Consider the following 22,284-nt stretch of genomic DNA (forward strand, 5'->3'; position numbering starts at 1 on the left):
CCATTCAAAGCAGAATCTACAGGATTTGGAAACTGATTGGACATAGACATGGACAATGAAGGAGATGGCTCCATGGTCTCATGCTTGAGTAACTTGGTGCTGTTGCTAACAGAAACAGAGAGAGGAAAAACTCCAGTAAGTTTTGGAGTACAGTTTGTTATTGATACATCAAAGCAGGAATATCCAGAAAACAGCTAGAAAAATATATCTGAAGTTCAGAAGAAAGGTTAGAGTTGGGAGATACAAATTTGTAAGTCATCAATATAAAAGTGATAGTTGGAGCCTTCAGAGTGGATAAGTTCACCACTGAAGAAAGTACTCAGATTAGCAGAGACAGTTGAGACCAGAATCTTGAGTAATGCACATACACACACACATACACACACACATGCATACACACACACACACAGACACACACACACACATTTGAAATGAATGGAAACAGAAGAAAGGAGAGGGGGGTGGGGAAAACCAACAGAATACAATATCATAGAGTCCAAAGGAAAAGTATCAGGAAGGAAAGGGTCGCCATTAGTCCTACAAAGGGGTCAAGAAAGGTGAGGACCGAAGTTAGCTTGAGGTAACTGGTGACCTGGAAACATTTGTTTACGGAAAATGGTAGTGGGCAAAAGTCTTATTATAAAGAGATAAGGACTGAATAAGTGAGTTAGAGACAGCAGGGGCAGCTAGTGTATGAACATTATCATGGTAAAAGAAAGGACTGACCCAGTCATCTTGCCTAGAGAGCAACATCATGATGCAGTATATCATTACTTCTGTTCTGCCTTGTAGTTAGTCTGTAGGGGTTCATTCCTCTCATATAGCCCTGGGGTAAGCACTGTGAGAAGCATAAGACATGGACCCTGCCCTGGAAGGGCGTACAATCTAATTGATCATGAAGTTTTTCTGCATTTGAATTCCATCTCTTTTTTTTTTAATATCAGGAAAATAACTGGCTGCAATGACTGTCTCCCTCCTCCCCTCCAAGTTGGCTAACAATGCCAGAAATTAGAATGAATGATTTTTTTTTTTGCTTAGAATGCTGCAGTATTGTTTTTTAAAATATACAATGGCTAGATATAATAAAGACAACTTGACTATAAATTGTAACTTTCCAGATGTTACTGATTTTATTTAGTTATAGCAGCTGCTTTAGAGAAGACCACCCTCAGTGTCTATGGAGTCCTCTGGTAATTGAACATAAAGTCTGAAATTACAATGAGCAGGAGGAAGACTTCAAGAACCCTCCCTACTTTCCACTCCTTCCTCCCAATTCATACACACAAAAATCTCTCATCCTTTTTTCTTTTTTCCCCCTTCTCTCCAATTCTGATTCTATCTCAGTTATGCATTCCCTTTTCTAAAGTCAGATTGGTACAAAGGAACAAGGACTGGCTTTGGAGTTAAAAAAGACTTGAGTTCTAAACTTTGTTCAGCCCATGTGCGCTTATTAAACATCTATTTGTTGTTATTGAGTCATTTTAGTTGTGTCCAACTCTCTGTGACCCCCGTAGGGTTTTCTTGGCAAAGATTCTGGGGTGGTTTGCCATTTCCTTCTCCAGCTCATTTTACAGATGAGGCAAACAGGGTTAAGTGACTTGCACAGAGTCACATAACTAATAAGTGTCTGAGGCTGGATTTAAACTCAGATCTTCCTAACTCTAGGCCTAGTACTTTATCTAGTGAGCTACTTAGCTGCCCACAAGCATCTATTATGTATCAGTCATTATTCTGTGCTCTGAGGATACAGTAAAGGGAAAAAAACTCAAACCAAACAAGCAAAACTGTTCCTGCTCTCAGGGAGTTTACAGTCTAAAGGGGGAAACAATATGAAAACAACTAGGTACAAACAAGAGATGATGTACAAAATAAATCAGACAAAATCAACAGAAAGAAGGACAGGAAAGTCTCCTTTCAGAAATCTTGCAGGGATGAGGAAGGAGAGAATTCCAGACACAGGGGAAAAGGGTTTATGCTCAGAGTCAGGAGATGGCTTGACAAGGAGCCCAGTGTGATTGGATCACAGAGTGTATGGGGTGAGTAAGTTGTAAGGAGCCTGGAAAAGTAGGAGGGGGCCAGGTAAGAAAGGGCTTTGAATGCCAAGCAGAGAATTTTATGTTTGATCCTTGAAATAGCAAGGAGCTCATGGTGTCTATTGAATAGGGAGTGGCATGGTCAGACCTGTGTTTTAGGAAGATTAAGATTACAGACGAATAGAGGATGAAGTGGTGTGGGAAAGACTTGAGACAGGGAGACCAAATAGTGGGTTATTACACTAGTCTAGGAATGAAGTGATGAGGGCATGTGCCAAGGTAGTAGCATTGTCAAAGGAGAGAAGGAGATATATGCAAGAGATGTTAGGAAGATGTTAGAAGATGACAGGATTTAACAGATTGGATGTAGTGAGAGAGTGAGGAGTCAAGGATGACTAGGTTTCAAGCCTCAGTAACTGGAAGGATGGTGGTATCCTCAAGTGTGACAGAGAAGTTTAAAATTGGGGAGGGATTGGAGGAAGGATAATGAGTAGTTGTGGATATGTTGAGTTTAAGAGATCCACCAGGCTGAAGTCTTTAGGCATCAGTTATTTCATCTCTAAAATGAGGGAGGGGGTTAGACCAGATGTCCTCTGAGATTCCTACTTGCTGTCAATCCATGATCTCAGCCAAGTATTTATCTTGGTTCAAACTTTTTCCTTTTCCTGTCCACCTTGACCTTGTGTTCCTCCTTGTGACCTAGTTATGTATTGGAACTTTAAAGTTAGAATGGACCTTATAGATCAATTAGTCTGGTCTCTCCACTATTCAGAGATTGAGAAGCTGATGCCCCCAAAGGAACACAATCAGAATTCTAAATTATAGATGGATCCTGGAAGGGAAATTGCCTTCATTTCCCAGTTGACTCTTCCTCTTCTGCACCTTTGAGTTTATGAAGTGTGATACAAGACACAAACATCCAAAAATTCTGAGAATTTCCTCCCACTCTCAGGTGTACATTTACCTATGAAATTATGAGTTTGCCTTTGTTGATATGTAGTTCTTAGCAAATGTCAGGTTACACTTATATTGCTGTTCCCTGAGTTTTAGGAATACTTGGCACTTTTTTCTCTTCTCTCTTTCTTTTATTTCATCTATAAGAATTGATAAGATCCACAAAATTAGAGGTATATGAAAAAAGAGAGAAGGTATGGAGGCAAGGGGAGTCAAAGGACCTAGATTCAAATCTCAGGGTCTCAGTTTCCTTGTTTTGTTTACTTCTGAGGATTTGGATGGGGACAGTATTGTATTTCCACTAACCTGTAACTGAAACCTAGCATTCCCATCAATTATTTAAAAACTTTAGTCTGAGAAGGCATGGTCCAGACAAACAAATAAATCCATGTAGGGGTTTGCTGGTAAATGTTCGACACCTGGCTCTCAAAAATAAAGCATGCAGACACATTTTAGAGTTTAATCTTTATTACTACCATTTTATCCATCACTTTCTTAAGTCTAGATGATAATGTAGACTAATAAATCAGGCCTTATTTGTAGCATTTGCAGATTTCTGAATATCCACACTGAAAATTTAACAATAAGTTCTCCCTAAACTAGTAAGAGCTGACTGGCACACCACTGGGTCCATGAAACAAATAAGGTTAAAAACCCCTAAATTAGATGATTCCTAAAGATTTTTCCATCATTAAAATATGATTTTATGAGGTGACAAGGGAACACTAAAGAATACTTAAACTCTTCATCTGTTACAACTCGGAAAACTCAAGTTTGATGGTATTATCAGTTTTGCACTGCTTAGAAGAAATAGGGAGAATGGAATGCTAATTGCAAAATATGCTATATAATCAGTAGAACACTAGTTTTGGAGTTAGGAAAATCTGGTTTCAAATCCTTGCTGAGATACTTACTGGCAGCTGTGGGCAAGTGACTTAACATCTCTGGGTCTCAGTTCATCACCTGTAAAATACAGTCATTGTGTGTACCTGACGACCTCTCAGATCCCTATCAACTCTAAGGTTATGGTTCTATGAATTGGAAGAGAAAAATCAGAAAGCCCATTTGGGACTTTTCATGGTGGTTGCTATTTCCTTTGCTTAATGCATCTGGTTTCACTTGATCCAATTCTTGTATAACACATGTTGATCATTGCTAAGGAGCCTTGGTGGAGGTTGCAATGACTAGGGTAGGAAAGAATAAGAAGACAGTTATATTATTTTCTGTCCTTAATAGGCCAGATGGTGTTTTGGAAGCTAGACGTCATCCTTAAAATCATTTCCTAATATACTTTAATGTTAGAGGTGAAAGGGGCCTTTAGTGGTCATCTAGTCCAACTCCCTCATTTTGTAGAGAAGGAAACTGAGGACTAAGGAGACTCAAACTTCTGAGAGTAATTTTCTTTTCAGTATTAGGTGGTAATTGATATTGGATGTATAATTTTAATTCTATCTATATATCTTCCTTCCTTTCCCTCTTTCTTTTTTTCATTTTTTCCTTATTCTCTCTTTCCTTCCTTCCTTTTTTCTTTCTCTTTCCTTCTTTTTCTCTTTTTCTCTTTCTTTCTTTCTGTCTTTCTTTCTTTCTTTCTTTCTTTCTTTCTTTCTTTCTTTCTTTCTTTCTTTCTTTCTTTCTTTCTTTCTTTCTTTCTTTCTTTCTTTCTCTCTCCTTCTTCCTCTCTCTCTCTCTCCTTTCTTCTCTCTACACACATATAGTATATGTTTCTCTTCTATACCTCTCCCTGTGGAATGTAATCTCTTTGTGAGCAGTAACTGTTTCCTTTTTATGTTTGTGTCTTGGGTGCCTAGAACAATGCTTTCTTCCTAGAAGGTGCTTATAAATGCTAATTGAAATGAACAGAGGTCTCTGTATATTGTAGTTAATCTGGATGATGAATCCTTGCAACTGTATATCAAGAGCCTTGAATGAAAATATGCTGACTCCATACAAGGATAAGGCTGAATTACATTATTTATTCTCTTTTCTTTGCAGATGTTTGTGAAGCCCTCAATGTAACAGTCTCACCAGGACCAATTGTCCAATATTTGGAGGGAGAAAATGCAACCCTCTTTTGTCATGTTTCCCAGAAAAGAAGGAAGGACAATTTTCTGGCCATTCGTTGGCTCTTTGCACTATCTCCATCCCAGGAGAAGCTAATGATTAAAATGACAAGACTGAGGATGGTTCAGTACTATGGAAATTATAGTCGCAGTTTCAACCGTCAGAGGCTTCACCTCCTGGAAGAAAGATATGGGAGACTGTACAGCCTCTCTGTTTTAAACCTGCAACCAGCAGATCAAGGGAGGTACATATGCAAAGTCCACGAAGTCGGCAAGCACAGGAGTAAGTGGACCACGTGGTCAAATGGTACAGCAGCTACTGAAATCAGAGGTAAGGAAGACTCTGGCCCTACGCAGACAAATACATGGTAGGGGCAGGACTACATCTTGGTGAAGGATCAGCTGTGTCTGCTCTGTATCTATGCAATAGAACATAAGTTTCTTAAAGGCAGGAACCATACTGTTTTGTGGTTTGTTTCTGAAGTCCTTAGAACAATGCATTACCTTGACTGTGGCTATAAAGGGAGATCGAAGTGGGGGAGGAACTAATCATAAAAATGTACTAATGTATGTTTTGTATATGCTTACATGTATACTTGTTGCTTACCCATTGGAATATGAGCTCCCTGAGAGCAGGGATTGTTTTATTTTGTCTTTTTACCCCCAGCATGTAATACAATTCCTGTGCACATAGTGTGCGCTTAATAAATGCTTGCTGATTTATCAATTGCTTGATTTGGATCCATGAAGCAATTATTGAGATTAAAAGGACACTGAAGGCAACTGAGTAAAGCTCACAGAGATCCTAGATCTTTGTTGTCGTTGTTATTGTTAGGTCATATGATTTGTTCAATGTGGAAAATACCTCCACTGAACAACTCACCTATAACTTGTAGTCTTGAGTAGGTAACTACCTGGGGCATTGAGAGGTTGGGCGATTTGCCCAGGATCACACAGCTAGAATATGTAAGAGATGGGACTTGATCTCAAGTCTTTCTAATGCCAAAGAGACTTTCTGTCCACTGCGCTGGACTCCTCCAAAAAGAATAAAATTCAGTCAGTCAGTTAATAAGTACTTATTAAACACCTACTATGTGCCAGACACTGTGTTGAGCAGTAGGGATACAAAGAAAGGCAAAAGATGGTCTCTGCCCTCAAGGAGCTCACAATCTATATTCAAAGTTGAACAATTATTTGATCAGTTTGACACAGTTCATCTATGTTTTCTTGTTTATTTGTTTCTTCTTTTGGAGGAGAGGGGATGTGGGTGAATACTCCTTTGTCTCAATGATTGGGCTGGTTTGAAAATTCAAATCAACAATTGTGGAGTTTTATTCATGTTTGGTTGGGATGGCATCCCATTTGGAAAAGACCAGTGGCCTAGTAGTTCAATAAGGGCTCCACAAAGCAAGTTTTAGTAATTATCTTTGGATTTGCATTTTGATTAATGGTATTTCAATTAAATTTGAGTATCTCAACTGGTGGCTTTGACCATTGGGGAACATCTGGGAAACAGTTCTGTGTTTTAGTCAAGAGTTAAAGGAGAACAACTCATAAGAAGATACCTTAGACACTAAGTTCAATCCTTGACTTTTGCTAATAACGGAATGGGTAGAGAATCACATGGAGTTCCTTTGCCTCAACCATTATATGTAAAGTGGAAACAGCGATGTATGTATAGTGTCTTAGACATCTTAGAGGAAAATGCTTTGCTAATGAGAATAATTTCTTCATAACATAAGAATATGAGAAACATTTATCTTTATTGATTAAAATTGCATCCTGAGTTATTGGGAAATTAATCATGCTGTAGGTTACCCAGGTCAGGAGATGCCCAAGGAGAAACTGACAATCCACCTACTTTGATTCTCTCTATATAAAAACAGAAAAAACAGTGAAGAAATTTCATTTTGATGTAAAATTGAATAAATATATAATTCTTATGATGAGAAATCATTTCTTTTTGAGACAGTTTTTGTCAATGAAGACTCAAGTTAAAGTATTCAAACTTAATTTTCCTTTTGAATTTGCTGGTTGTGTTGTCCTTGAGCAAAGACTCATATCCAATGTACAGTTATATAATTTTTCTCCCTACATAAACCTAAATTCATTAAAAAACTGAGTTTTAATACAAGCACATATCTTTCCACCATCAAGGATAGTAAATCATTTAGCTGATTGTTATGGAAGGGTGACTCTTTCCAAAGTAATTTTTAAAATAGCTTCCTATTTATCTACTCTATTTATATTAACATATGTACTAGAGCCATATGTTAAATAGCTTGGCAATGACTTCTTTGAACAAATTAGAGCATTCCGCATTCACTTAAAGCAATCATCCAGTCCATTGTTCAATGAGAACTCACTTTCCATGATTTGAGTTTAGATTCATCCCACTTAGCTATTTGGATAAATGCTCTATTGTGAATATAGCCTTAGGTAGTTTGTGAAATTCAAATGGTAGTGCAAGTTTTTCCTTTTGGAAGTTTCTGTCTTACACTTTGATTTTCTCCCCAAACTTCTCCCCCTTCTCTCACTTTCTTCCCCTCCCACCCCCCACTCCACAATATTTCTTTTTACTTCTTTTACTCCCGTCTCACTTCTCTAGCTTTTATCTAGACAGCTCAAATGCCCCCTTCTGTAGAGGTCTCTATTCCCCCAAACTTTGAGTCTTTCCTTTTCCTCTCTATATAGCTTGTATTAATCTATTTACATTTTGTTTCCCTCATGCCCCATTAGTATGTAAGCTCCTTGAGGAAGTATTTTTGTCTTTTTACTTTTCTTTCTATTCTGGGTACTTAGTTCAGTACCTGTCTGTCCAGGCATATCCAGGCAAATTCAAAGATAGCAAGTTCTTATTAAAGTTTGTGAATGGATTGTCTTGGGACTTGAAGAATGCCACAAGTGTCTTGAAATGATATTCAGTAGGAATTTCCATAGATTGGAAGGGCATAGGAGTGGGGGTGGTCTTTATAGTCCTGAATGGCTCATTAGTGATGGTTTTCATCAGGTCCTTCTGGGCTGGACCACCGGCCATGAAAAAAGTGGATTTTGCAGAGTACTAGACTGGGAGTCAAGAGACTAGGAAAGCATAGTATTCCTAGATCATTACTTTATTGTATGAACTTGAGTAAGCAGTTTCTTTATTCTAGGCCTTTGTTTCTTTAAGATTTCTATAATCACAGAATCAGAATTTCCAATTAGGAAGGGATGTCAATAACCATCCTAGTCCAACACCTACCAGCTATGTAAAAAAATTCCCCACTACCAACACTCTGAAAAGTGGTTGACTAGGTTTTGTTAGAAGACCTTCAGTAAATGGGAGGCTACCCATTCTCAAGGCAGCCTGTTCCGTTCTTAGACAGTTCTAATTGTGAGAAATTTTCTCCTGACCTCAAGCCAAGATTTGCTTCTTTGAGACTTCCACCCATTGTTCCTGGTTCTGCACTGTGGATCAAGTAAAATAAGCCTATTCCTTCTTCCACATGACATTCAAATGAGGGGGTTGGATTATATGATTCTTTCCAGCCCTTAGCCAGTTTTACCCCTTACCTTGCCAATTTCTTACTTGAGTTATGACCTTCTTTCCATGCCAAAGGCTGGGTTTACTGTACAGGTTTCTATTTTATGAACCTTTTAAACATGAAGTAAGCTAAGTCAGAGTGGATGATTTTAAAAATGAGGAATTAAAGATAAACTATTCTCCCCCTCACCTAGTTATTAGAGGTTGGTTCCCATAAGAATCTTGTAAAAGAAGTAAAAGAATTGTCAACAAAAATAAAAATCCTGAAGCCTGTTTAGTGAGCTATGAAAAATCTAGGTCACGAACTTCAGAGGAGATAACCAAGTAGAGTGCTTTGCAAACATCTAGATCCCTGTTTAAGAGTTATGTGAATATATTTGTGGCTACATTAAAATGGTGTCTATTTCCTAGCGTGAAAGGTGGTGTGGCATAGTAACTAGGGGATTGGCTTTGAATCAAGAAGACCTGGGATCCAATCCCAACTCTAACACATACTAGCTATGTGACCATGGGCAAGTCATTTAACCTTTTAGTACCCTAGGCAACATTTTGGTTGCACTGATGTGCATTGGTAGAGGGACTTTCCTTGTCAGGAATTTCTTGTATCAATGAAATAATGGGTCTGGTCCAAAACAAACAAACAAACAAAAAATGAGTGAATGAATAAATAAACCTAACTATTCTTAAAAGTACTATTTCACTATTTCTTCACTATTTTCTTCTTCTCCCCCCCCTCCTTTTCTATCTGATGAAATGAAATTTTAGGTTTATTCTTCAGAAAAAAGAAAGAGCATAGTCCAGTATGAGTCGGCCTTGGAGCCAGAAAGATCTTAATTCACATTCTCTTCCGATACTTACTGGCTTTGGGACCTTAGGCAAATCACTCTCTTTCTACTTAATATAGACCAGTGGTTCCCAACATTTTTGTTCTTAGACCTTTTTTTCAACATCAAACAAAAAAAGTGTTGTGTACCCTCAGGGTAATTTACTACTCGTGATATTCTTTATAATTATTTACTGCTTAAATCACAATTAAGACTTTTTAGCAGGAAACCTTTGGACCATTATCACAAATCCCCAGGGTGTTCAAGTACCCCCCTCAATGGGAACTGCTGCTCTAGGAAAGTCTTTAGGAGTGTAAGTTGCAGGAAAGTATTGACCTGCATTGGTGGAGGGAATTTCCTCACTCAGAAATTTCCCATTCTTCCCTGTTTGTATTCAGATAAGCTTTCTGAATTCCAGCTATTTGTCTGAACCAGCTTTATCTTTTTTCTCATTCAATCCAGTAGGTATTTAGTGTTAAATGTTTGCAAGGCATTATACTAGACCCTCGGGATACAGAAACAGATCTTAAAAGATACAGTAACAATCTCTGGCCTAAAAAAGCTGAAACTCTACTGGAGTGTCTATAGAATATGCCAACATATAGGTAGATAGATATCTGATCGTTTAGGGAGAGAGAGTGTATACCTGTAGGTAAAGAGATCAAAAAAACTTCTCTTAGGTTGGAGATGGTACATCTGAAGGCTGAGGAGAGCGAGGGATGCTAAGAGGTAGAGATTAGGAAGGTGCACATTTCAGGCATGGAAATTGGGCACCTCTATTTTCTCATAACTGTCTCAGCCTAGTCTGCCCCTCAGACACATCCTTGTCTTAGGCACATTTGCTCAAAATATGCATCATCCAGGTATTCTGTTTTTCCCTCCAAAGTTTTCAGAATGTTTACCTGAAATTAATCAGTCTTTCCTTCCCATTATTCATTTAGCTTTGTAAAGTCTATATCCTTCAGATTAATTCATCTTCTTCAATAGCCCCTCCTGAGTGTCGGGTACCGTGCTGGATGCTAGAGATATTTTTAAAAAGCAGTAAACCACCCCTACCTTCATTCTGTAGGGGTGACAGTTTGATTTCAGGTAAGTCATGCAGGGGCAATTGTGAGATCTACAAATGATCTAGGAAGATTTAACGAAGGGAGAGAGCCCCAACAATTGAAGGGAGGTGGTGGTTAGGGAAGGTTATGTCTGGGAAACCACCTGAGCTAAGGCTTGAAGGGGGGAAAAAACTTCATTAAGTAGAGATAATAATGATAAAAATATTTATATTGAAGATTTACAAAATGCTTTCACATGTTATCTCATTTGATTGAAGCTGCGGTTGTCTCCTTTTTTACAGATTAGGAAGCTGAGGTTGAGAGAGGTTAAGTCACTCTCCCAGGTTCCTACAGTTAGTGCCTGAATCAGGGTTGACGATCAGATCTCCCTGAATCCAGGTTCAATGCTCTAACCATACTGCTACCTCATCGTTTGTCAGATTACAACAACAGTTAGTATTCATGTAGCACTTAAAGGTTTATAATAATAATAATATTAATAATAATAATTTATGTATGTATATAATGTTTTAAGACTTGAAAAGTGCTTTATAGAGTGATCTCATTTCATCCTCACAAAAACCCTGTGAGGTTTGTGCTACTATTATATTCATTTTACAGATGAAGAAACTAAAACACACAGAGGTTGAGTATTTACCCAAGGTCACAAAGTTAATACATATCTGAGGCAGGTCTTCCTGATGCCAGGTCCAAGGCTTTATCTACTGCACTACCTAGGTGCCTGTGCAAATACACAGAAGCAGGTGATGATGGGATGAGATCTGGGAATAGTTAATTATCCAGTGTAATGGTCGTGTGCATAGAGAGGAATTGTACAAAGTTATGCTAGAAAGATAGATCAGAACCATATTGTGAAGGGTCTTAAATGTATACCTAGGGGATTTATATATTATTCTAGATGGAATGGAAAGCCACTGGGGGCTTTTGAGTAGGGGAGGGAGGTTTTTTAGGGAGGTATTTTGGCATTTATACGAAGTATGGATTGGAAAGAAGGAAGAATGAGATTGGGAGATCAATCAGAAGGCTATTAGTAGTCCAGGCAAGAGGTGATGGAGAAGAATCCAAATAGGAGTAGCATAATTAGAGAGAAAGAAATAGACTGGAAAAAACCTTGACACTTCTGACCCCATCCTATTTGATACAGAATTCCCTTGGATACTCACTTCCCTAATGCCCATGCTCTTTCCTGTCTTACATATCCTGACATGAATTCAGTCCTGCTTTCTATTCTATGAATCCATTTTCTCTGACATGCCATGGAATTACCAAATTAGCATTGTTTTTTATTCTGCCATTTCTATGTTTTCTGTGTCATTTACAAAAATATATATATATATAAGCTCCAAGACATTGGGGATGATGTTTATCCAAGTCTATGAATTCATCAGGTCCCAGTGGAGTAAATGATACCACAGCAATTAAATATATATTAATATACATACATAGATGTCTAGGTCTCTATATACATCACCATAAAGCAATGCCTTCTATCAACAGAGCTAAAGCTAGAAAGCAATTTAGACACCATGCAGCCCCGAGCCCCGCATTTTACGTATTAGGAGAGTGAGGCCCACAGATGTTAACTGACTTGCCCAAGGTTATACAGATACTAAAAGACAGAGCCAGGATTTGAACCCATGTTCTCCGTCTCTAAATCCAGTGCTTGGTGCACTACAGTATTCTCTTTTAGCACTTGTACTTTTGACTAGATACATCCTTTCTAGGTGGGACATTGAAATAGTCAGTCCTTTACTCAACCTATTGTCCCTAAATGGAAAGTACTCCCACTTTACCTTTCTCAGTTCATACTCAGCCATCCTTTAAAGTTTTTGGGGAGTCCTTAGTGAACTCATCTTACTGTGCTCTCATATAATAGATGGGGAAACTGAAGATGAGAGAAATTAAGTGACTTTCCCAAGTTCCTAAAGGTAGCAGAACTGGGATTTGAACTCAGGATTTTCTAGTATATGACACCATTAACCCAAAGGATATACTCTGTTATATTGTTCCTTAAATGTATTACACAAGTATTCCTGCCTTTAAATGGACTGTAATCTCCAATAGTATGCAGATCATGTCTTATATTACCTTTGAATATTATAGGTACCAAAGAAATTTAGTGCCTAGCACAATACTATGCAACTGAAATCTATTCAGCAAGTATTTATCAGGTGCCTACTATAGCTAAGGCTCTGTTCTAGTCACTGTGAATACAAAAGAAAACAAAAAACAATGCCTACCCTCTAGAAGCTTATATTCTGAACTATTAGAGTTGTTGGAAAGTGCTTGGGGATTCCATTAGGTTTCCTATCACTGGCAATCATTAAATGGCCACGGTTGCTATAGAGGAGGTCCTTACTCCAGGTATGGGTTGGGCTAGATTGCCTTTGAGGTCCCTTCCAACCCTGTTCATGATTGTCCACATTTTTAAGTCTAGTGGTTAGGATTTCTTACTGGGTGATCTCTTGTCAGTTCTGTGCAGAACAAAGTAATAAAGCAGATAAATGGAAATCTGTGACCTTCGTCTTGATGGCAATGGGAGCATGCTGAAGAGAGGGGTTAAAGTTTTAGAAAAGTCATGCTAGATGAGATTTCCAACTTTGAAAACGATAATAAGAATAAGGATCTAGGGAATTTAATATATGCTATATAACTGTCAGAGCTCTAACCAGAAATTTTGGAGCCCTGAACAAGAATCATAAAATGTGTCCAAGGCAAGCAGCGTAAAAATATGCTTTCAAATTGACTGTATAACTACAAATGTAAAAATAATACAAAAGGTAATTAAGATAAATTCAGTTGCTTTGGAGAAGAAGCTAGTTACTGTAGAGCAATGGTTCTTAAACTGGAGTCTATACACTTTTTTAAAAAATTAAAAATATTTGGTATTATATCAGCATAATTTTTTGTAATTGTTTTATTTTATTTGTCTACAATATTATTCTCAGACGGGGTTTATTGATTTCATCAGACTGCCAAAAGGGTTCATGACATAACAAAGCTGAACCCTTATAATTGAGGAGTCTCTTCTATTGAAGGAACAAGCATGTTAAGTGATTTCGATGGTCTGGGATAAAGCCGTAGTCACTCTGCTCTAGTTATGGCTTCAATAATTGTTCTGTGCCTTTAGATGAGAAAATCATTGAGTAGATAGATATAAAATTGTCTGAGAGATCATGAATGACAAATACTGAGGGGAACGTCTCTAGTAGAAACTACGGTGGTCACTGTTAGGTCTCATTTCACTAGAGAATTTTAGCAGCAATGTTGAAAAGGGAGTAAACATGATCTGAACATTTTCCCAGAGAATGCTATATGGGGAGAAGTTAACACAAGTGAGGACTGAAATATATAATAAGAGTGGATCCAGAGAGGTAAGAAATATAAGGCAGGAAGTAACAAAATGAAATTCAGTTTGTAAAATGACAGTGGAAAGCATTTGGGGAAAAAATAGTCTCAAGTAGACATTCAGCAGGCAACAGAAACTTAAAAAACTGTCACAGTGAAAAAGACCTAGGAGTGATCGTGGACGGTAAATTATTGTGCTATGGCAGCCAACTCCCTTACTTCCCCTACAAAAAAATGATTCCATTTTGGTCTGGGTATAAATTGGCCTCATGTCCCTGAATAAGAAAGAGATCGTTCCTCCTCTACAGCCCTGATGAGACCATAACTGCTCTAATGTATTCAGTTCTAGGTACCTCAGTTCCAATAAGTTATGTTTGAGCTGGAGAAAACCAGCAAAAATCAGAGGGAAATGAAAGGCGTCTGAGGAGACGGGCTTACCCCAGTTGAAGAAGTAGCACTGAGCCAAATAACAAAATTATGCTGAATGATACTGGCGCTAACATTCCAGCAAAATGAAATGAGTTAAATACAGTCCTTGGGGGGTGTACCTTATTTTCGTCTGAGTGATAATGTTGCTTTCAACCAGGCCATTTAACTTCATGGAAAAGCTCATGTATTTCCAATATGGTGAATGGTTGGTATGAAGCCACAGATTCATAGATGCTCATAGGAAAGCCAACAGCCTTCTACTTTGAAGAGACTTTTTATTCCATTTAGGTGATGCTGGTTGTTTTTTTTTTCTTCTATAAATGAAGGTATTTTATTCACTTCATTCTAACAGAGGGATTCTTACACCTTCCTAATAGGGGGGTTGGAAGCAGGTGGCAGGAGCATTTCTGAAAGAAGGAAACTGAACCATAGGGTAGTGATTTACTGATGGTTACTTAGAGGATAAATTACAGAGCTGGAAAGAGAAGGTTGCTTTGCTAGAGAAGAATGTGACTTGTTTCTCAGTATCTATTTGTTCTCGGTGTGTGATTTCAATAATTTAGGGACTTTTAGATGAGGAAACTCTCTCCTGAGGAGCAGAAACAATTCTGCAACTTATAGTCTCTGGGTACTCAGTAGGTGTACCTGCAAATTAAATGACTTGCCTGGAGTCACCCAATCAGTGTATGTTAGCAGTAGGCCTAGAACCCACGTTTTCTGGACTCAGAGGTCAGTTCCATGTTGGCTCCCAGTCTCTGAAAGGCTTAAAATACCGTGGCAAAAGAGAATAAGAAAACCAAGGGGAAAATTATTAAAGTAAAGGGCATTTTAATGAAAGGGTCTAGAAACATTGTTATAGAGTACATTGACTTGAGATCAGTCTATCTTTTAGAGGGTGACTATTTTAGGTTGTAGTCAATGGAAGACAACAAGATGGTAGCCTGGTATTCAGGAAAGAGCCTTGTATGTTCTGAGTAGATTTTCCGTGTAGGGATTTTATGGGAGAGGCATGAACATACATCAATCAATGAGCATTTATTAAATGTCTATTATTGTCAGTTGTAAAGAAAGAAAATGATAATAGACCTGGCCTTATAGAAACTTACAGATTAGCCAGGGGAGAGATCCTGTACATACATTTGTATATCCAAATATAACAACATAAGAAATTAGAGGATGGTAAAGCTGAGATGGGCATCTGTCTGCCCCACTGGGAGACCTTTGATGAGGTCTCAGACCTATTGAATTGTTTCATCATGACAATTTTATTGTGTAGATCGTATAAATATCATTATACCCATTTTATAAATGAAGAAATGAAGGCTCATAGAAACTGGGTAACTAGTCACAGTCCCTCAAATCAGGTCCTCCAATCCAGATCTTCTGACTTCAAGTCCCAGAGTGTATCTCAAAGCATCCTCTCTCCTAGTCTGAGCCAAACCCTAGAAAGCATAGGACAATAAGCAGTTGCTTCTGGATTCCTGGGTTTTGGTCCAGACTTTGTTATTATGTTACTGCATGGTCGCAGGCATCACTTCCCTTGTTTTAACTTGCTTATCTGTAAAATAGAGGGGTAAGATCTGATAATGACTCGACATTTGTCCAGTTTTATAATAGAAGGCTGGCTTCATTCAGGAGACAAAAGCCATGCTCCTCAAGTAGCCTGTGGTATAATCTGAAGTCTGGGGATTTTTCTGCTAGTGGCAGGAGCAGAAATGAGTTGGAACTCTGTCTAATGGCCTGATATATGGGCAATTTGCCCAGGCAGCTTTGGGAAAGTCATTTAACCCTGCTGGGGCACTTACTCCTAAAGGTATGGACTCATTCCATTTATTTTTTCATAGCTCCTTTATTCTTTCACAATTCTTCAACATAATTCTGTTGCTACATCTAGGTGGTAAAAACAGTGATGACTGAAAAGCAAGACATATAGCAGAATTGATGCGTGTGTGTGTGTGTGTGTGCCCCTCTGGTGTTCAGAAACCAGAATAAATTGTCTATCTATAGCCTTAATAGTTGGACATAGTCTCAACATTGGCCACGTCTTAGAATACAAAGGGAACTGGAGAAATGGAATCTTATTTAGGCCAAAATGATGAACCCAGCTTTTGTATCTTGAATTATTAACTGTTGAGGAAGCCTGTGAGTATAACCAAAGCTGTGATGTCATTGGTATGGGTGAATTACTAATGTGGAAATACCTTCTGCCAACAAGATTAGTCCCTCTTTTGTAATTTACCATTTTAGAGAGATATCCAAAGCACACAGAGAACAGTGACTTGACCATTGTCACAGGGCCAGTATGTGTTGGAAACAAGACTTGTGCTCAGGTCTTCCCGATTACAAAGTCTCTCCTATTCCACTCTGCCAGGCTGCCTCTCAGCCATCAAGATGATTACATCAAATTTCAGCTTCGCTTGAGTTGCTCCAAAGACCTCACTCCTGCAGATATAACAGTGGCAAAATGGATAGAGAGCACCAAGCCAACAAGTCAAGAAGACCTGAGTTCAAATTTACACTCAGATGATTGTGTGACTTTGGACAAGTTACTTAATTTCCATCTGCCTCTGTTTCATCAGCTGTAAAATGGTACTAATGATAGCACCTACATCGAGATAATATTTGTAAAGCACTTAGCACAGTGACTGGCATTTAGTAGGCACTTAATTAATACTTATTTACTTCCTACCTACCTTGGACACTAGAACATGTATGTGGTCCTTTCTATGACAGTGGTTGTACCAGTAGGAGTGAAGAAGTGTACACAGAATTATTTTAAGCAATGTTTAAGTTACATTCTGGTCATCAACTTACTTTTATTTTTGCTTGGACCTGTTGACACTTTAAACGTCATGATGTATGTTTAATTAAGCAGTCAGTAAATGCTTAGTAAATCTCATTGATAATTATCTGTTTTGTGTCTCCAGATGCAATAGAATTATTTAGTTAATTTCTTCCTGTGGTACTTTAAGTGACTGTCCCCAGGGTGTTAACTTTTGCATAGGGCAGTAGTAAAGTTCTTGTCATGTTTGGGTGGTGAATACAGAGCAGACTCAAGGTAGAGGTCATTTCCATGTGACCCTTTGGATGTTTGATTGTAAATATTTTGTTGTTTCATATTTTAGCTAAAATGATTATCTCCAAAAGGAGACAATGAAGCCCAACACTTTCATGTTTTGAACCAAAATAAAAACATAGTTGGTTAATGTTTTGCACATTGTAAAAATGAAATATTAGTTCAAACTGACAAAGAGACATCACAAATTGCTTCTATTGTTAACCCTTTCAGGGACATGGAGGCATTTCCTATAATTTCTATTTAGAATAGGAAGTTGTTTCTAAGTTCTAGATCTGGGCTGAAAAAGAGTTGAGAAGAATCTTTTGTTTAAGTGACTTGGATTTAGGGGATCTTAGGGTAGCTTAAAGGTACCATAGAACACAGTATCTAGTCTAAACCCCTCATTGTACAGATGAGGAAACTGAGAGAGAACCTGGGAGTTAAAATGATTTGTCTGGATTATTGTAATAGCTGTTCAATAGGTCTCCCTGCTAAGTTTTTTCCTCTCTGATCCACTCTATACTGGTCTCTAAGTAATATTTCTTACCTCCTTCTCTAAATTTTAGAAAAAATTAAAAAAGAAAGCTCTGGTAGCTTCCCATTGCCTCTAGGATAGAATGAAAGCTCTTGTGTTTGGCAATTAAAGCCTCTCCCAAATACTTTCCAGACTTATGACACTGTGCCCTCCCCACTCTCTTCAGTCCAGCCAAACTGGCCCATTGCTACTTCTCACCCATGATGTCCATTTCATCTCTGATCCTGGTACCTTTGGACAGGCTACTCATGACTGGAATATATCCCCTCCTCATCCTTGCTCCTCCTTAGAATTCCTGGCTTCTTTAAAACCCAGACCACCTGCAACCTGACACTTTTCATGGTGTTCCCAGCTGCCAGACTCAACATTCCCTCAGACTTAGGGATGGATCTTCTATAAACTTGAATATATAAATACTGGTTCCTTGAAAGATCATAAGCTCCTGGCGGGCAGTCACTGCTTTGTTTTTGTCTTTGTCTCTTCCACAGGCATTTAAGATGCTTGACGATTTATTCACTGGTAAGTGACAAAGCTGAGATGTGAACTTAACTCCTCTGAGGCCACATCCTAACATTCTGATACTATTTCCTTGGAATGCACAAAGTGAGTGATAACAGGCTAAATAATGATTTCAGGAAAGTGTAGCTTTGAGATTCTTTTTAGTTTTAACTGATATATGCAGACATAAGCACATAAGTATATTTCATTTAAAATTAGACATATATATTATATGGCATATGTGTAACTTTAGGTTTTGCAAAGTGATACCTGTGTGACATTGGGCAAGACTATTCCAATTAATGCCTTAATCAGGCCACATGGTCATTTGCTAACAAGTTGCAACTTTCAAGCCACCAAGCTGTTTCTGGGGGTAAGGCAGAGCCAGAACCCCACGCTCTGAGGCGCTGTAATGTTCTGTGGGGGAAAGGTAACAGTGAAGTGGAGAGTTAAGAGAGCTGGGTTCAAGACCCGCCTCTGACTCTTAGGAGTTGGGTGAACATGGACAAGTTGCTACCCTGTCTGAGCCTCCGTTTGCTCATATGAAGGGCCTCTGCTTGCTCCTGCTTTTTCACGCCCCTGCACAGGCATTCTGTGCCCCTCTTCACCCTGGTTTCCAGCATGTACCAGTGAATTATTTTCTCCCATTAGAATGGAAGTTCTTTGAGGGAAAGAGCCATCTTGCTTACTTGTATTTGAGTCTCTATTGCTTAGCACAAAGAGGAGCCCATAGTGATGCTTAACAAATGCTTTGTCGGTCTGTCTGTCTATCTATCCATCCATCTACAAAGATTGAACAGGTTACCATTATGAAGGTGGATGTGGAAAGTACCAGTTACAAAACTTGAAAGATCTATTATTTTTAAATTACTATTTCAAAGAATGAAAACCGGTCCTTTTATTCGGTAACTGGGTCACTCTTCAAGTCCTATTTCTTTTCCTGAGAACTTTGTTCTGAGGGGAAATGTCATTAATTTGTGTTTTATAAGTACACTATCAGCTGACTGTTGAAAGAAGGAGTGGTTAAGTATGGACTTCTCTCGCCAGATGTTCCAGGTCACCCAGAGGTTCTGTTGACATATGGCTTTTCTGAAATCTCCAGAGAAAGTTCTCTTGAGCTGCTTCTCAGTGAGCTGAAAGAGAGGGGAGAGTGATGGGTGACTGATGATACAGAGATTGAGCTCTGGTCGGTCCTTAGAAGTCCAAGTGGTTTCTCTAGGGATATAGGGCAGCTGTGGGATTTCTGTCCTCTCTCCTCTAAGATCCCTTGTCCAGAGAGAAAAATCACAGAAACATATTTTATAGTCACATTTTGGAATTATATTATTTTCATGTATATTATTATTATTATTATTATCATTTATTATATATTATATTCACATTATATTCACTTTTTCCTTTGAAAAATGAACTCTAATGGCAGAAGTGGAAGGGAAAAATTCATTGAATGTATTTGAATTAAGAATAAAGGTTCATGTCAAGCTTCATTTTATCTTAGCAACAGAGTCATTAGCATTATATCCTTGAATTTGTGCAAACTATTTCATAAAGGAACTCAAGGTGTCTGAGTACAGAGAAAGATGATGAGATTATTGATTTGGAACTGGAAAGGACTTTAGAAACCATCTGGTTCTCATCCTTAGATGAGGAATGAAGTCCAGTGAGGTTAATTGTCTTGCCCAAGGTCACACAGGGGACTTTATCAGAGCTAGGCTTTGGACTTAAGCTCTTTGGCTCCAAGTCCATCACTTGGGAATTATAACATGCAGAGAATAACTTCTCCAAAACTCAAAATTCTTTAAGTTCAAGTTAGTCATAGGAAAGGAAGAAGGTTGGACAGTAAATCTGTAATTTCATTAGTATAGGAAACTTCCAGTGAGGAAAATCCTTCTACTGGGGCAAAGCAGTATCTTTCCCCGAAACTTATGGTCTTGGAGAGGTGCTTAGGTTAAGTAACTTGCTCAAGGTCACAAAGTGGTAGGTGTCAAAGGCTGTCTGTCAATCTGGGCTTTTCTGAGTCTGAAATCCTCTCTCTATCCACTATGCCAAACTGCCTCATGCACAGACTTTTTCCTTCATAATTCTGTTCTCAAGGGAGTTGAGAATGATAGTTTTGATTTAGAAATTCACACTATTATTCACATCTAAATCACTGAAGTAGGGGAAGTTAAGTGGTGCAGCATGCCCAGCTTTTGACAGCATGATGACACCGAGGACCAGCAGCCAGACTGTGACTGAATATGTCATTCGAATTCCCAAGAACATCCTCGAGAGGTACAGTATCTTGGCTTTCAGTGCAGCTGACAAAGTCAACTTCTCCACATGTCACCAGGCCAAGATGAAGCAAGATCTAAGCAACAAGAAAATCCATCCAGAGGAAGAGATGCCAGAATTTGGGACCAGCAGCGAGTTTCATGGAAAGTTCTGGGATGAGGCCTGGAGCAGGTAGTATGGCATAATTCTCAAGGCCAAGGAGCAGCCCTGGCTACTCAGAGTCAATGGCAAAGCAGGCAGGAGGTTCAAGGAAATAAAGAAGGGCCATGTGACAGAAAACACCTCCTACTACATCTTTGCCCAGTGCACTGATGCCTTCAAAGACTTGCCTGTGCACAACTGGTACAGCGTCACCCCTCTGGCCTAGAAGTGGACACTCCCTGCAGAGGAAGCTGAGAAAGAGAGGGAAAGGAGGAGCAAAGCTTAGACCACTTCAGCATCATGCAGCAGCAGGGGCTGAAGGACCAGGACCATAGGGAGGAGGAGAAGGAGCATAAGGAGAGGAAGGGTCTACAGAAGCCCAATGAGCCCCTGATCCATGATCTGGAGATAGCTCTGATGATAGTGATGGCAGTGGGGAGGAGGGGGAGAAGGTCCCCAAGACAGGAAGAAGGCAGTTCCCTCCAGGGAGGGGGGCAAGAAGAAGAAGGTCTTTTGAGGACAGAGATGATGGGGACTTTGAGGGCCAGAAGGTGGACTACATGTCAGGTGGCTCCAGCAGTTCTGAGGAGGAGGCAGTGGGGAAAGCCAAGATGGTCCAGGAGGAGGAGGATGGCCCTGAGGCTAGATGCTGGACTGCAGAGCATCTTGGGGAAGTCTACCCCCCAGCTCCAGCCTGGAAAATTCACGCCCTACAGTGGTGACATACGGAGGATACAATGAGACCTGACCTGAAGGCCCGTGACCACCAAAGCCCTGCTGAAGAAATTCTAGGGCTGAGCAGTGACCAGACTGTCAGTGTGCTGACCCAGATGTTGAAGCTCCTCAACCCTAAGCACAAAATGATCAATGACAAGATACACTTCTCCCTCAAGGAGTGAGGTCCAGGCCCAGGGTGGGCCACAGGGCTCAGATTGGATACAGGAGATCCCCAGACCTGCACCTCCACCCCCCTTGGGGGAGGAATAAAAGCTGCTTGGGGGTTAAAAATAAAAAGAGCCAAGCAATCCTGACTTTGACAAATGCTAGCTACATGACCTTGAGCAAATCACTTAACCTTTCACTAAAGCCAGCTGGTTCTATAAATCTCTCATTTTTTAGATGATTTTTTATTCAAACAATGGAAAGATCCAAAAACAGGTTTAGATACAAGCACAATGTACGTTTGCAGGGAGTAGCTCACCATTGACAGGAATTCTTTGGCTTTCAGAAAGAACCAAAGTTGTTTCTTTATGTTTTTTATGCCTAATCCTGCGGCATTAAAATGCTTTGTAAAGTGGAGGTTGTTTCTGTGTGTGTGTGTGTGTGTGTGTGTGTGTGTGTGTGTGTATGTGTATGTGTATTTGAACTTGGATTCTCTCCTATTGGATTTTCTTAAGGAGTTTTTCCAATAGAGCTAATTAACTCCTTAAGTACCTGATTAGCAAGTAATTACTGAGGAATTATTAGGCATTAGGGAAGAAAAATGCCTTGAATGCACATTCTGAAGTAAGAGAAGTGTGTCTGCAAAGCTTCCAGTATC

The 22,284-nt window shown here is 39.1% G+C and overlaps 1 protein-coding gene and 1 pseudogene across 2 annotated transcripts in view; both read left to right on the plus strand.

Moving 5' to 3' along the window:
* Positions 1–22,284, plus strand: part of VSTM4 (V-set and transmembrane domain containing 4) — a 103,409-nt gene that overhangs the window by 10,785 nt on the left and 70,340 nt on the right. For both annotated transcript variants that reach the window (XR_011971397.1, XM_072627513.1), the window contains exon 2: positions 4,980–5,378. Coding sequence is in view for 1 of the 2 variants with exons in the window: in XM_072627513.1 (XP_072483614.1) it covers positions 4,980–5,378 (399 nt within the window). In the remaining variant the exon portion in view is untranslated. The remainder of the gene's footprint in view (positions 1–4,979; positions 5,379–22,284) is intronic.
* On the plus strand, positions 20,441–21,548 carry LOC140516584 (general transcription factor IIF subunit 1 pseudogene; annotated as a pseudogene).

The sequence above is a fragment of the Notamacropus eugenii genome, chromosome 1 (assembly GCF_028372415.1).
Source record: "Notamacropus eugenii isolate mMacEug1 chromosome 1, mMacEug1.pri_v2, whole genome shotgun sequence".
NCBI classification, from domain to species: domain Eukaryota; kingdom Metazoa; phylum Chordata; class Mammalia; order Diprotodontia; family Macropodidae; genus Notamacropus; species Notamacropus eugenii.